Source organism: Zonotrichia albicollis, chromosome 7, assembly GCF_047830755.1.
Source record: "Zonotrichia albicollis isolate bZonAlb1 chromosome 7, bZonAlb1.hap1, whole genome shotgun sequence".
Classification (NCBI taxonomy): domain Eukaryota; kingdom Metazoa; phylum Chordata; class Aves; order Passeriformes; family Passerellidae; genus Zonotrichia; species Zonotrichia albicollis.
The window spans coordinates 20,969,645-20,986,411 of record NC_133825.1 but is presented as its reverse complement, the minus strand read 5'-3'; the positions used below and the strand labels follow the sequence as shown (position 1 = coordinate 20,986,411).

Here is a 16,767-nt window from a genome sequence, read left to right as displayed (position 1 = left end):
TCTTCACCTTCAGTATTTCAGAGAGCTCTGGGTGTAGGAAGACAAAATACAAGCTTATATATCAGATTCTAAGCAAGTTGTGCACCACTGAAAGGAATATACTCCAGACAATATGTATCCTACCTAAGAGTAATTTAAGCAAAACCAAAAAAAACCAAAACCAAAAAAAAAAAAAAAAAAGAAAAGAAAAAAAAAAAAAAAAAAGAAAAGAAAAAAAAAAAAGAAAAGGTGTATGTCCAAGTGAAATCACAGGTTTAAGGCAATCAGGATTAATTTCTTCCTGGGAATAAATGGAGCCATTGTGCTCATAGTAACAGCACTGACACCCTGAGCACTGTCAGCTGTCAGTAGATAACAGAAGACAGTGTAGAGATCCCTGGCTGTCAGAGTTGAGTAAGTACAGCTGACATTTAGCTTAAATGTTTGGGCTTCTATGTGAACTTCCTGCATTATAAATAAAAGGCATTCCTAAAAATTACATTTTCACATGCTACCTCAAAAAGCTTTGCAAAAGAAGTCATGCATTGTTTGTTCATTTTCTCTCTTTTTAAAGATATGTGTGGGTGGTAGCATTATGACTTTTTGTTTTTAAATATGGTCATAATGAGCCTGAAATACTAAGAAAGTGATTAAATTTGATCACTGTAGGGGTTTTTTGTTATTCAAATTCTTAATATTGCCATGAGACATGAAATAATTTAGAATGCAATAGAGTGCACCTCCAAAGGAATGAAAGTATCCAGAGTGAAAATAGGTTATTTAAATAAACCAAATAAACCCAACAAACAAACACTCCAAGTGCTCTACTGGGAGAAAAAGTTTAATTGCTAAATGCTAAAATGCAAATTCTTTGTATTACACATTTATTACAATAAGCACCTGTAAGAATTCTTATGCTTTGTGTGTGCCCCTTATGTTTGGATATTTCCTTGTTAATTTTTAGGGTGTAGCAGAAATATTGTAAAATAAGTAACACCAGTATCTCCTCCCACTTTCTTCTGAAATAATGAATAACTTTTTCTGAAGTGTCTGTGTTTAGATTTCATTGCTATTCAGCTGTGACTGGCAAGATGCCTGCTCCATTTGTTAAAACTTGTTAAACATGCTCATGAATATTTGTACAGAATTAGTTCCGTGCACATCAGATGCTTGGGAAAAACAACCACCACAATACCATAGACCTAAAATAGGCATGATTTTTAAACAGCATGAAAGAGGAGACTCACTGAAGAAAATCTTTATTTTGGCACGTTAAGCCCTTTGGGTTTGTCATTCCAAAATGCTGAGCGTGCCTGCTCCATGCAGGCAAATGGACTCAGTGCATGTGTTCTTGATTTTGTTCCCTGTTTTTCAGGAGTTGACTGCTGCCTCCAGCAGGTGAAAAGATTATCCCTTCACCAGGAGCTGGTGGAGCATGCTATAGGATTTCAGGAACAAAACTGTAGTAGTGAGATCAGTCTTGATGGGAAAGAGGGCACACTTTCATCACTATTCTTTTTTTTAATAGAGCACACATGCTTATTCTGACATGGCAGATCTCAAATTAGGAGAGGGGGAGAGACTAAACGTGTGCAAGGTTAAACCTATGTCAAAAGACACTAAAGTGTCCAAGAAAACTGCTTATGCTGACTTTTGGAGAGTGTTAAAATGGATTGGAAACTTGCTGAAATATTTGGAATATAAAATGTGGGAGAGAGTGATTTTCTTCAAGGGTTGTCACCGGAATAGGGGATTACCATTAAAAGGCTTGTTGGCTCTGTTAGGGAGGTTGGAGCAGCCAGCCAGGTCAGTCTGCTGAAATTTGGCATAGATTTAAACCTGCTCCCCTATAGTTAAATTTAAATGTATTTGGCAGGAGTAGTGGCTTATAGCTTGCATTCTCATATTGATCTTTTTAGCTGGTAGTATTTAGCCACTGTTCATATAAAATGTAGTGTTTCAAAACCTGCTAAATAGCATATATTGCCAAAATAAATGGTGTTGAAATAGTATGTCAGAAAACAAATCTTTGTAAAATCCTGATTTCTGGAGATTTGGAGATGAAAAATAATCTGTGTTAAATTTTTTTTCTTTATACTGAAGGAAATTTTTATTAGTAAAAGAATCAGAATCAAGATGCCTTAATAGGCTCAGTAGTTTATGGATTTGGGGAAATGATATCCACAACATTTAAGTTCCAGTGATACATCTGCTTTTCAGGTCTTCTGAGGTGATGGTTACCTCTAAGTTTCAATTTCAGCCAACCCATGAATTCAGATTTCTTGAGCTGCTAGTGAAACCTGGTGTCCTTATCACTCTGAGCAGGGGAACTGCTACTTAAGCTGTGAAATACTCTGTCCCCCTTTATGAGGTCACACAAGCAGTGTTCATTTGTAAAGTGCTGGTGATAGTATGTTTTGAGGGCTGTGTCGCAGATATCTTTTATGAAAAATCCTTTCCTTAGGATTTTTTCTCCTGAGGAGCTGAGAGGCCTCAGGAACAAGATGTAAACATTGATTATCTGCTGCTGTGGAATGCAACAGGGGCATCTGTGATTGGTCTCATGTGGCTGTTTCTAATTAATGGCCAATCACAGTCTGGCTGTCTGGACTGTCTTGGTCAGTCACAAGCCTTTGTTATCATTCTTTTTCTATGATGAAATCCTTTCTTCTGTTCTTTTAGTGTAGTTTTAATGTAATATATATAATAAAATAATAAATCAAGCTTTCTGAAACATGGAGTCAGATCCTTGTCTCTTCCCTCATCCTCAGACCCCTGTGAGCACCATCACAGCGCTGTGTTTGCTGAGTGCCTTCTGGTCATCCTGAGTCTGTTCTGCTGCCTTTTTGCTGCTGGAGTGTTTTTCTCCTGGCCTTGCTCACCCTTCCCCTTACCCCACTCAGGGCAGGCAGAGGAAGGAGCTGTGCTGCAGCCAGCTGTGGCACACAGCCAGGATCACTCTGGGGAGCAGCAGTGCTGTCATCCTCCTCCCTGCTGGGCTGCCTGGCGTGCTGCAGGGGTCACTGACGGGACAGCAGTCCCTGGGCAGGCTCACAGGGAGCAGCAGTCATTCCCTGTCAGCTTGGATGGGATCAGGGAGAGAACAGCTGAGAATGTGGGTGCTGCATGCACTGGGAACGTGTCCAAGGCAGGCAGGCAGCTCCAGTCAGTGATCCTGCCCCCTGAGGGCTGCAAGTGCCATTGAACGGCAGCGTCCCTGAGGCACACAGTGTGGGGTTTGTTTACAGCCACTTCCATAAAAGTACATGCTCAATAACAGAATGGAAAATGGCATTTCATATATGAGGGTCAGCTGATGAGACTAATAGCTTACTAGAGGCTGAGTAGTCTTGAAAGGAGACCCTTAAATGGGCTATGTTTATTTCAAAGAATTTATTTAGAAGCATATTACAACTTTCATTGGTGTCTCACATTGGTTACTGCTAATGCACGTGGACTCTAAAACATGCATTAGTATGTTTTAGGAAATGCTATTGAATAATGAAGAAAAATCATTCTTTAGGACTTGAATTTTGTTTAAGATAACACACAGACTTCACAGTTCATCTCTCTTCTGTGTTTGTCTACTTAGAAATTCTAGTGCTGAAGCTACGTGATTTATTTTCTCTATCCCTGGCACTGTGATTGTAAATGTATGTGTCTCAATCTTTTGGGCTGTAATTTAGTTCCCAGCCTCTGGGCTGAGTGCAGCCTGGTGTATTCCTTCCTTACTGGCAGGGACTGGTGATGTGATGGGCCACCAGTGGTAACTGCTCTGCCACCTTCTCCTGGGAGAGAGAATCTGGGGAGAGGTGATGGCTGCTGCCACATCCATGGCATGGCAGTGGAGGCAGGAGATCCTCTTCAGCTCCACCTACACCTAAATTGCTCTGCTTGTAGGGCAAACATGTTGCTTTCAAGCTGTAACTCTTTGACCTTTCAAACAAAATAGTAAAGCTCTTAAAGCGTTATTATTCCAAATGGGAATGTTACTCTCACATTTCCTGCTGTAAAGGGTATTTAATCTCACGTTTCCTGCAGTAGGAAGGAATTTAATATTTTTCAGCCAGACTTTCATCCTGAGCTGATAGTAATCCAGATCTACACAGAATGCTTTGTTTCAGCAGAAAGCAATTAACTGCTGGTTTTGGGCATGGGGGTGGAAGAATCTTCTGAAGTGTGAGCACAGTGCTATGCACGCTCCCACAGAACACCTTGAAATTGGTCCTTCAGTCCGTGCAGTGGAGTTCAAGCAGAAATCAGTCTTGATTTGGCTAGACTGGATGTTCCCAGGGGTGGGACAGGGACTGGGGGCCCTGTAGGGAGTAGCTGCACAGGGTTGGTGCCATGTGTGATGGGGACTGTCCAGCACAGCAGTGCTTGTGCAGCTCCCATTCTACTGTGACTCCCAGGCATGTGTGCTGCATCTTTATTTGTGTATATATCCCTTCAAACTTCTCAATGTTTGCCGTGTGTAACTTGAGTAAAACTTTCCATCTTGGCAAGTAGTTTTGGAATGAAGGGCCCATTGTGTAAATCCCTGCCGTGCTCCCTGAGTGAGGCAGTGCTCCACAGGAGCTCCAGCTCAACCATGCAGTTTGGTTAGGGGCACAGTGTTATTTTATGGCGCATACTTGACTTTTTTTCCTCCTTTGAAAAACAAAATTCTGTATCCAAAAGCTGCACTGGAAAATAGGGCTGAATGTTCCTAGCTTGGATCTAGTCCTCTGTCCACAGTGGAATAAGAAATATAGGCTTGTAATGTGAATTCTTAATATGTTAGTTGTTATAATCCTTATTGCATTATTCTATACAATTTCCAAATGTCTTTTTGTAGTATATCACATGATGAATGAACTTGCTGGGCAGCTGTTAAACAAGTGTGTCTTTCTATACTTTGCTGCTGGCCAAAACCAGCTTCTGTCCCTGTTTTAAGTAGAGTCTGTTCACTCTTGGTGAGTGGAATTGTACTGAATTTGTATGGATTCTGCTGAGAGCCAGCTAGGTCCATTTTACATATTCAGTAAAATATTTCAGTGTTCAGTGACTGAGACTTGAGTCCTGTTCAACCTCTTAAAGCATTGAACACAGCCTGATGAACACTCTTGTATCTTACAGCAGAGTGATATATTTACTGTAAGCTATTACTTGTCAAAAGAAGCAGCTCTTTCTGCAGTTCTCTTCTCCATGTCCTAGCAGCTGATAAAGGTCTCAGGCATAGTTGGTTCCTGGTGTAGTTTACTTGAAATGCTTTTCAGTGCAGTAGTGGAAGGGCAGGATTGTTTCTGCCTTAGGAGAGACTTTAGGAGACCTGCCTCAAATGAGCCATCTTGGGGAATAAATTTGACTTTGGGATTTTTACAATCTTTAATACAGACACTGTGCAGTGTTCATAGTGCATTGTAGCTCAAAGACAAGATGTACTTCAGTTTGTGAGAACTGAGTCATCCTACAAGTATGTGGGAAGAGAAGTTAAGGCTTCTACTTCTCTTACAAGAAACCTTTTCTTTGTTGTTTGGTGACAATGATTGGGTAAGAATTATCATAGGTTTGTTGTGCTTGAGTAGAATACTGTCCACTGTCTTAATTTTATATGCTGTACTAATAACTAGTCATCAGAAAATTAATATTAGGTTTCAGGCACTTTTCCCCCTGCCTTTTGGTACCCACACAAACTTCAGGAATTTTAATTCAACTGTCTGTTCACTTTACATGGCTATTTTTAATGTGGACTAATTCAGTGTGCTGGTGTACCAACTGCAAAAACAGTTGTCATGAGAATGGGAGCAAATGGCTGTGGCCAGCAGTGCCAGAATTGCCTTCTGCCGGTGCTGTTGCAGAGAAAGGTGAATGGAATTGTACCCAGGTTTCTGCTCCTGCTAGCTAGCATGCTGGTCAAATGAAGAATTTTACTTAAAAGCTTCATTTGTAAGAATGAAACAAAGTCTTTAACACTTGCTTGAAGTGGAATTCATACACGGGCTTGTCAACCTTTCCCTGAAATGGTTATTTTTTGCCTTATGCCAAGAGATGGAAGAATTAAATGTTATTTTAACATGACTTTGAGTACTTGTTCTCGTGGTCTTATTCTTTTAGTTGCTTATGCAATAAATTAATCTTTAATACTTTAATAATAACATCATCTGATTGAAGATGAAAGAGCTGCTGGATGACCTTTCTTTCCAACAGGGAAACTTCCATATGTTCCACATGGAAAAAAAGGGAAGACAGTTGGAGGAGGAGTACTTGATGTTTATGTGTGATTAACTATTCTCCTGTGAGGCATTAGATTTGGGGCTGCTATTATGTCAGTAAAGCTGTATTAGTAAGAGGCACTGCTAGCCTGGAGTCCAGGCAGGACCTCTTTGGTTTGTGGTTTCAAGTTTCTGTCAACTGGAGCTGCTTTTATAGTGCTGCCAGTTTCTCAGTTATTTGAGTTAATGTTACAGAGTGTATTTTTAACACTTTTCTCCTTAACCTTATTGAAATTTGTGGAGGATAAAATATAAAATAGCAGAAAACTGTTTTCAACCATACTCTTTAAAGTGGAAGTGTTACTGTCATGCCACCTTGAACTGCCATGTTTGAAGTGAACATTTCTGATGTGTGTTTCTTTTAAACACTTACCCTCAGCCTTTATTTGCTCAGATGAAAGGGGTGAAATGCTGCATTTGTAATTAAGCTGCCAGCTTGTGTAACTTTGTCATCTGGGAGCAATGTGGGTAAAAGCAATACCTTTACAAGTGTAAAGCAACTGCATGTGTCTGTTCAATGGGTTTTGTTGTGCAGCAAGGAAGCATGGGCTTAAACATCTTAACCCAAGCTGAGCAGTAAAGTTAAACCTCTGCCTGGATTCCAAAGATATTGTTGTTGTATTTCAGAGCCAAGGTGCAATAACTGAGAAACTGAGAAGTTTCAGTATGCATGATTTGACTACTATACAAGGAGATGAGCCTGTTGGACAGAGAGCTTATCAGACATTGCCAGAAGCTAAGAAGAAAACCAGAGCCTCTACAAGTGAATCTTCAGGTATGTATCTTTTTTTCTTCCCTACCTAAAAGAACAATTCTCCCAAAGCACAAGGGCAATAGCAGAAACACATTCACCCCATTTCTAAATGGAAAAGGCCTCAAAGAATTCCAGTACACTTAAACAGAGTACACTCAAGCAAAGTAAATTATGACAGTTAAGAAATCCTTCCTGAATTACTTTCTTCTCACAGCCACTCTCAGTGTAATCATGCTGTATTCATTGCTCCTGTCCTTGCCAATTGCCTACAAGAATTTATTACCAAAGTAAAACTTAATTGGAAGTCAAACGTTTTGTGATTAAGTGGAGTTTCTGTGACAAATGTACAAGAAGTTAAACATGAAAACATATGGAAGCTGAGTAAATAGAAGAGAAAATTAATAGAAATTAATTCACCAGGCTTGTAGTAATAGATCAAAATGTAAAATTGCTTATGGTGATAGGAGTAATAAAGGCATCAAGTTTTCATAATGGACTGATGCCAGTCAGCACTTGAAAGATGGTGTGTGGTCACCAGTATATGGTTTTGTTCAGAGATACTGTTGTTTCATTATTCTATTACATGTACTGTTATTGTCATCATCACTTTGCTATTGAGCTTGTCATGCTTGAAGGAAGGTTTTGCTGGTAGCCTGGTGACTCCACCTTTTTAAATGGCAAGGCTGTGATGTCAAGGAGCTGATATTTCCCACAAAAGAAGTAGATCTGGGCTATTTCTTTTCACCTAAGCCTGTCATTCCTTCTTATCCCTCTGTTTTGGGGGAGGAGTAGTGCTTGTGGGGCCCAAGGGATTCCATGGGTAGTGTGGCAGCCCATGAAGTTTGTAAGGAATAGATGGCCAGCTGAAGGGAGCTAAGCTGACTTGCACATTGTTTCCAAAGGTATCCTGTGCAGGGCAGTGTGAGCTGGAGCTGCTGGCTGCAGAGAAAGCAAAGAATTCATGAAGAGCTGCACTAGAGATGGTGTCACTGCAGCTGTTGTGCAGGGTCTGTTCCTCATTAAATCAGCATTACCTACCTAGCTGAAATAGCTTGAAAATGCTCTAAATTTATTTTTTTTTTAATGCTTCAATTTATACTACATAAATAATCACTGATTGTGAGATTCAATCTTAAACGTCAAAAAGCTTTCTTACAGCTAGTTGAATTTAATTAATTGTTTCTGCTCCTGGTCTGATATCTGGCATACACCTCCCATGTTTTCTTTGAGTTTTCTGCAGCATTAGGGACTTTAAAAAGATCAAAAGTGCACATAGATTTAGGAACACTGCATCAATATTCTGCTGTGCTTAGCACAATCTTATTTTTTGTGGTCTGAGCTGGGAGTTCTCTGCAAATTGCAGGACATGGATCATAGGGTGGTGCTGAGCTGGCAGTGAAAAAGGGAATGCTCTGATGGGATGCTGATGCATCACATCTTACAAACAGAGATAAGAAGCATTGGTGTCACTGCAAACACTGCTAGTCTGAAACAGAGAATCAGATGTGATTGAAATCTTTTGTGTTTAAAAGGATGAATTGAAACTGTACTGGAAGCAGAGATGTGTTACCTCTAAAATGGTAGAAGAGAACATCAGAATGTCTACCTCAAGTAGCTGTGGAATAGATTATGTGATTCTAAGTTCTAGGGAAAAAACACTGAGGAAAAAAATTAGCTAAGCCTAAATAAAACATCGGCTTAAGATGAAATGTACATAGGTCATTAACACAGTTTGGTTTGGAGTCCAAAAGGTGTTCCTGAGTGTTACAGCCTGTAGATTCTGGGATCAAAGGAGAGTTTGGCAGAAGAAGGAACCAGAGTGGATTTGGGAGCTTTGTGATAGGTCTGTGATGGGGATTCGGGGCTGTTGGACCCCAAGGAGCTTTTCAGGGTGTGTTTTTAAGCAGTTTGTGCCCTCTAGTGAGAGTCTCAGGTAATTATCTCGGTCCTGGTTTTGCAGGATGTTAACAACCCCAAACAGTACTTGGGTGTGTTACTGATCTGGAAGGAGCTTTGGTGTTAAAAATGCAGGAGGATGAGAGTATGAAGAGGGATCCTATGAATGAAAGTCATGGAATGGTTTGTGTTCAAGGGACCTTTAAAGGTTTATGTAAGTGTAACCTCCCTCTCATAGGGATCATATCCAAAAATCTTGAATACTTTTTAAGATGACGACTAAGGCTTTTGCACTTTAGTGTAAAGCAGAAGATGTCAGCAGACTTGTGGTTCCAGTTTTGACAACTGAAGAATGACTGCATTTCACACCTGTGGGACCACGTGGCAGGATTAGAAGCACCAAACTTGTGGCAGAGTTGATGTTTCTGTTTTGAAATGAGCACATCATTTAAAAGGATAAATCATGTGTGGTAAAGATGAAAATCATGGCTTTCTTAGAAATCAAAAAGTTACAGCTACTTTTTTTTTTATTATTTTGTTAAAGGTTATAAAACTCCACTGGAAAAAAATCCTGGAGATGATAGAACAGATGAAGAGATGGAGGGGACACATTCAGAGGATGAAATGTGTGCTCAGAGAGGCCTTCGAAGAACTCAGAGTATGAAATCAGTGAAAACGATTAAAGGCCGTAAAGAGGCAAGTATAATCCTGGTTAATGGAGTTTGCTTCTTCAGTCTATGTTGGCATTTTTCATAGTGCAGACATTGATTTTTAATCCTGGAGAAGTTGGCAACAATAACTGGGTTCTGGAATGCTAAATGGGGAAGGAAGTGTGATAACAATATCTAGGTTTGGAGCTTTTGTAGTTTGGAGTGTTTAGGGGAAATCCATAAATGAAATAAACTAAGTGAGGAGCAGGGGAGAGGAGATGGAGCAGACTCTGTGCTTGTAATGCTAATTCTGACACCACTGAGCCCAGTTTCAGGAGCTGCTCACCTTGGAAGGGTTATGGATAGCAATATTATAATTTGCATGTTGTGCACATTTAAACACCTCCTGTTTAATAAAGAATATTCAGAATTTTTTAGTTCCCACAGACACATAGCCTGACTCTCTATGATGTACAAAGAGAAGATCTTAGTTTGCATTCAATGCACTTTAGATGTGCATGCATCACAAAATTTAAAGATACTTCAGGATAAATCTCTGTGCAGTCTCATAGAAGCTTTTGGGTCATTCCAGGAAAACTGATGATACTTATTCTTCTTGTCCAATTCTGTTGAAACTTTGTTATTTAGTCATAGGCAGATTCTCTTAGTGAAACTGGGGTGTCCAAAGCACACTGAAAGATATATGCAAAATAAAATTAGTGGGCAGGTGAATCATATTTCTGCTTGGTGTGACTCAACTCTTTGTTATAATTTTATTTTTCCCCCCAGATACGATATGGATCATTGAAATACAGAGTAAAGAAGAGACCTGCTGTATACTTTTAAGTGTACTGCACAATGCCTGCCAGAGAAACTACTGTACCATAGTAACTTGAATTCAAGTGTTAAAGATCTGTGTACAATTCCTAAAATGAGTCTGTATGAACAGATATGGTAGGACTTGTTTTTGTGAACCCAAGTGATCAGATCAAGTATTACTCTGTTTTTCTAGAATTGTTTAGATTTAAGTCTGGACAAGTTACAGCATGAATTTCAGCACTCCTTAAATAGGAGTTAAAGGAGGAATGGGAAATACTCTTTTCCAGAGGTATTGGACAGATAGAAATACTTGCAACTCCAGTTAAATTAGCAGAAGGTTTAAGTATGTAGAGCTTGTGAGAATTGAACCATACTGTCCCCAAGTTTACATTGAAAGATAGATATACTTGAAATATTTTTCTGAACTACAATTCCTGAAAAGGCCTTTGTGTAATTTTTAAATGTACAGTTGAAAGGACAGTGGATGATGGTGGGAAAGAAAAAGGAAAGGTGAGGTAGGTGGGATACATCCTTAACATCATCATCTTGCATCATATTGCCAAGCTTAGCAAACTGGGGGTACCTATAGCACTTTATGCAAAACTCTAGTTTTGCACACTCTTAATGATTTACAACTGCACATGTCATTTTAGTGACTTGCTAGGTAGGTTAGAGTTACATTTTGAATGCCAGCAATTCTTGTATTTTATGATCTTTTTAAAATTTATCTCGATTCCTTAAGTACACTTAGGATGCTGTAGATATTTGCTACTAACAATATTATCAGGTGCCTTTCTATGTATTATAGGGCTGTGTGGGTTTTGTCTCTGTGTGTGGTTTTTTTGGGGGAGTTTTGGGGGGTTTTTTGTTTGTGGGGTTGTTTTGTTTGTGTCTGCCTTCCTCCATCTAAAGAGATGTAACATGATTTAAATCAGTTTTTGGTTAAAATTGTGGTAAGTAGAACTTGCAGCAATTCCAGTGATCTGCCTCAGGGATCTGATCAGCCCATGAGCTGTGTGTTAAAGTCATGCTGCCATCAAGGTATGTATGAGAGCTTAGTCAGGCCCTGGTTTAGTTTTGCTCTACATTGCTTTAAGAACAAATATATTTATATATATATGTACTTCAGAACATGTAGGAGTGTATATTTCATACCATATGTGGATTCTAAAATGGCCTGTGTAGTACTTTCTTTTATTGCTGAAGTTATTACTAAAATATTTGCATATAAATAGCTTCTTCTAAAAGTCTAGTTGATTTAGTCAGTCATTTTATAACCTAGAATCCCATGGCATACCTGCACAGAGATTAATTTTGAAATGTCTTTCAATATGCAGTGACTTGTCAAAATGACTTTTTTTAGGTCACCTTTGGTACTATTTTCTGCAGATCTGAGAATGAGGCTGACTTTAGTTTGCTGTGTGACTATATTTCTACTGTGGATTCAGGGAGAAGCCACCCACTTTTTGCAGATAGTATTCCATTATATATCTTTGGGACAGACCTTGTTACTTCCCTCAAAGAGGAAATGGCATGGATTCCTCTTATCCTGGGATCTCTGACTTCAATCCCTAAACCTTTCCCCAGGTATTGACAGTCAGCTGCAAGCCTCCAGCAGAGATGTTAAATACATTCCTGAGGCTTGGGCAGTTCTTTTTCTGTTACAGCCATAGCAATTCGCTGCTGGTCTGCAGCATTCAGAGGAGTTTTGTGCACACTTCATCCAGGGCTTGAGTTCTGTGGGCACAAATGCAGCTGGTCTGTGTTGGTGTTGTTCCTCCCTGGCTGTGGGAAGTGTCTGCAAGCCCTGTGCAGAGCTGTGCTCAAGTATAGCAGCACTTCAGCATCTCTGAGGAACCTCAGGGAGAAGTCCCAGCAGTTCACGTGTGATTAAAAGCTAAAACCTGTAAAACTTCACTCAGAAACACAGGAACAAGAGGACAGGAAGGCTGCTCTCTCCCAGATGAGTACAGTGCTAAAATTCCATCCCCTAACCAAACCTGTACCTTGTTATCCAGCTTTTCTAAGGAGCTGTGGGCAAGGAGTGATCACAAAAGCAACCTCCCCTGGAGTGTGGGACGTCTGCCCCAGGAACGTTTGTGCTTCTCCTCTGTTTCCCTGAGGTTTGTCTGTGTGTAAGACACTAAGGAACCCTAAGCTCTTGTATTTGCATCTCACCCCTCTCTGAACTGACCTGGCCCTGGGATGGAATCTCTAACTCTTACTGTAGAGTTGAAAACTTGCTGACACGTTTTGCTGTAACTAATCATGCTTGTTTTACCACCAAGCATGGCAAAAAACTGATCATCTTTGTACAAATCATAATCCTGCATGAAGGAGTAGAGTAAGCCATTTTTATCAGAATTACAATTCCTGTACAGGTTCATGGAGATCCTGTTTTGGGGGTTGTTTTATGTTTTTAACACATTTCTAGGGCTAGAGATCATTGAAGTGTTTTAGGCTCTACCACACTCTTGTCAGGAAGTTGCTCTGTGTGTCTCTATGTACCTGAGGCTGCAACTTCTGGCAGACTTAACTTACTAACTCAGTAGTGATAAAGGCTAAATAAATCCTCTTTCTGGAATGTGCATGGAATTAGGAAAGCTGGCAGTATTATTCATATTCATTCCTGTTTGCATAGAAATGTACTTCTCTTCTTTCAGGTAACTGTCTTACATGATCAAGCCTTCAATATTTTCCTAGCTGTTTTCTTCAGTCTAATAGCCAACTATACAAATATTTTCTTGTCAGCCTGATTTTGATCTTTGAATTCATCCTCAAACTGGTTCACTGGATTATCTTCATTTTTTCTTCTTACTGTTCATTGTTAGGTGGTGCTTGTCAGGGCACAGTGGCATGATCAGCTTTTATCCCAGTGATACATAGTTCTCTCTCCTTGTTCTGTTTGGTTTACTTAGGTTTTGAAACACTACTAAAAGTCTTTTGACTTTGGTTTTAACTTTCTAAAATACTGAAAGTCTTTTAACTTTAGTTACAGGGAATTTTCAAACATTTTTTGCCTTAGCAACTGCAGAAGTCATCTGTCTAGCTCTTGCCAGGAAAATTCTTGAAAAAAATGTTAAAAATCGATGTTTAACATTCTTTTTGGATTTGGAATGTAAAATGTAGTTGATGTCAAATTATCTAATCTTCTGAACAAAGTGTTTCCTGAGAACTGACTGACTGCCACCAACAGGACTGCTAATTTGACTGTAGTCAAACAAAGACTTGGGGTTTAAAAGTGCTTTAAAAGAGAATATGTTTTTCTGTTTAAATCATATCAAGGTTTCAAGCCTTTCCAAAATATGTCTGGACTGACTCAGCATTTTTAGCAAGAGCCTGCTGTGCTTGTTAAAATACCCAGTGTGAGATGAGGATTACATTGGTGGCCTCAGCTGCAAGTGAGCTTAGGCTGGACTTTGATTGCAATGTGATTGCCAATATTGCTAATTCCTTTGGTGTGTGAAAGTAAGTGAGTAACATCCAACAGACATTTTGCAAAGTATAATGAATTTTAAAATAGAAGGTAACTTGGTAAAAGAGAATGGTGAAGAAAATGCTGGACACATTCAATGTGCTGTTCATGACAAAAATGTGTTTTATTTTTGGTGTTGCTTTTATTAATGGGAAGTTGGTATTTTTAAGTACTTTTTCTACAAAAATGTATGTGCAAAGGCAATACTTTAACATTTTCAAGAACTTGTATTTTTAAATGCTACAAACCAGAGAATATACATTTGGACTGAAGATAGTAGCTTTAAAAAAATGCAATGTAAGCTTTAATTTTTATATTGTAATAATGACTTGCTGTCAACTTGTTTACATATTTGTAGGATGGAAAACTTCATTATGCATTGACTTATCTTGATGCTGACTTTAATAAATTCTGCTTTGAGCAAGATGCAGTGGATATTTTATTACCTGAATTACTATTAACAAACTAGTCACTGTGTAATCTGTGTTCTGTTACTTATTGTAATGGTTCAAGCACCAAAAACAACCTAGCTGAACTTTGGAGAAACTTGAAAAACTCTTCAAAGTATGACTAAACTGCCCTTGAGGTTCTGCCATGAAGTCTGAAGCTAAAGGCAACTTGAACATGCTGTGGTGTCACCTGGTTTGATTAGATGTATGGTTCAGAGTAAATGAAAATTGAGATGCTCAGTGTCCCAAAAGAGTGTAACTTCGTGGGGAACTGCTGGACATCAAACTGATTTTGTTTTGCATTCCCTAGTCAGAGTTCTGGTAATCCAGGGGAGGAGATGCATGGATGAATTTGGCCCTTTCTTTTTTCAAACCTCCTTTTGAGTCATCTGTTAACACCCCTACCAAAACCCAAGCAAAATCCTCTGTAACCACATTTTCTGGGCCTTGTTTGCAAGTTTCCTGGCTTACTTCCTCAAATAAAAGAATTTCTTGATATTGAGGAGAAAGATTTAAAAGACAATAGCAATAAATAATTTTTAAGCATTGTGAAAATGCATCCCAGAAGCACAGACTGACTCTTAGGGGAACTTGCAGTGATTCAGTTTCTAATGTCAGAAAAGTTAATGTGTGGATGTCAGAAAGCAATGCTGACTTTTTTACCTTTATTTCTTCAGCTGACATTTAGCAGGTAGTGAGAGCACTCCTGAATGTGGGCTAAAAGCTGCCTTCCTGCTTTTTAATATGATGCTGGTAAAACCCTCTTAGAGAATAATCTGAGTATTCAAAACTAGTGCTGGTATGTGTATCTTGGGTTAAAATGTTAAAATATTCAGCAGCAGCAATGGTGACAGGTCTTTTGGGGAGTTTTGTTGTTGTTTGGTTTTTTGGTTTTGGGGGTTTTTTAAGTTCTAAGACATTGTGTATTTTCCCCACTAGTATGGGAAAATAAATGGTGGAATATGATGGGAAACCTAATGCATATTGTGAAATCAAGAGACTTCCAAAATTCTTTTCCTCCTTTCTGTAGATGTATTCAGGAGCAGAATGGGAGCCTGTCTTGTGTCTGCCTGCCTTTGCCAAACTTCAGCAGCAGATTGCTCTGTTTGCATTAGGATAGGAATTATGAAAGCAGCTGGAGCAGAGACTACAAGGAATTCAAAATGTAGGATTTCACTGCTGTCTGGTAATGTACAGTGGCCAGATGGATGGGGAAGCTAAGAAACTATTTAGAAAGTTGATTTTTTTCAGGCTGCAGCAGTTCCAAGGTAAGCAGCCCTTTGACCCTCACAGCTTTCCCTGTGTACCACACTCACTGTGTTGTGTGGCACTCACTGCTTCCTCAGGGAGCTGCACCACCCCAGCCAATCTTTCTACTCATTTTAGTAAAAATTACCTAAGAAAACTGAGGGAAAGTCATCCTACCTTACTGCCTTAAACACTAGAATTACTTTATATGGCTGAGGAGAAAGACTTGGAGAAAAGCACCAAAGCAAACCTAAAACCCTGTATACAGTTAGTGTGATTGTAAACAAATGTAATGCTAGGCAAAATGCAGCCATAACCATGTGTGTTAGTCTTGAAGGAACTCTACCAACAGCCACTCACCGTGCTTTTGTCAAACCCCTTTTTGCCAGGTTCAATTAATGATGGTTCATGTCTCTGTTCTTGCTAACTTGAAGGAGTTTCTTGTGCTGTTCACAGGATGTGGAGCTTTTAGGTGTTAGTCTGCAAGGGTGAAGAGAGCATTTATAGTGGTTCAAATTGATCATTGAATTGGCAGGGCAATCTCCTGGCCTTTGGACAAGGCTACTGAGCAAAATAAACCTTTGGTAGAGGCCTGAAATTATCCAGTCTAGATTAAATCTTGATGTAAAACAATGATTCTCTTAAAATAGAGGCCATGGAAGAAGGAGAGCTGCTCCCTTGTTCAAACCATGATGGAACAACTGCCAAGCTGCTCTGCTTTTCTCTGGGCTGTCTCTTGCAGCTCCCCTTGGAGTGCCAGTTTGCTGCAGAGATGGGGCTGCATCCCCCAAAGTCCTGCCTGGACCAACCTCCTCTCTTGGCAGCCCCTTCTCTCCTTGGCAACATTTTTGTTGGCAAGCTACAGTTAATTTTGAAGAATATTTAACAAGCTCCCTTTGTGCAAATAAAGTAGATAGCTGCATTCTTTTATAAGTTATATTCTTCACAGATCACTGCATCAGACTTGCTGAAGCACAGACATGCAGCCACTGAGCAGCAAAAGTACCAGTTTGTAAAAGCAATATTTTTTCTTGTTCTGCCCTGCAAGGGCTGCTTCTGTAGAGTTTATTTCCTTTATTTTGTTGATGGAGATTAAACTTAATAGATCTTTAATACTCTCAGTTCTTTCTGGTTTTGCAGGGAGTGTTCTCTAAAAAACTCCCTAGTGGTTCTTATGTTCTGCTTCAGGAACCAATCACTGTACAAGCTGTCTGTGTGCCTTGCCCCATTGGGAAATAGTATT

General features: G+C 39.5%; 1 protein-coding gene across 1 annotated transcript in view; it reads left to right on the top strand.

Annotated features, from left to right (window-relative positions):
* Positions 1-14,253, top strand: part of REEP3 (receptor accessory protein 3) — a 37,043-nt gene extending 22,790 nt beyond the window's left edge. The window contains exons 6-8 of the mRNA XM_005488065.4: positions 6,861-7,008; positions 9,428-9,579; positions 10,323-14,253. Of these exons, the coding sequence (XP_005488122.2) occupies positions 6,861-7,008; positions 9,428-9,579; positions 10,323-10,379 (357 nt within the window). The 3' untranslated portion in view covers positions 10,380-14,253. The remainder of the gene's footprint in view (positions 1-6,860; positions 7,009-9,427; positions 9,580-10,322) is intronic.
* Positions 14,254-16,767: the final 2,514 nt, after the last annotated feature.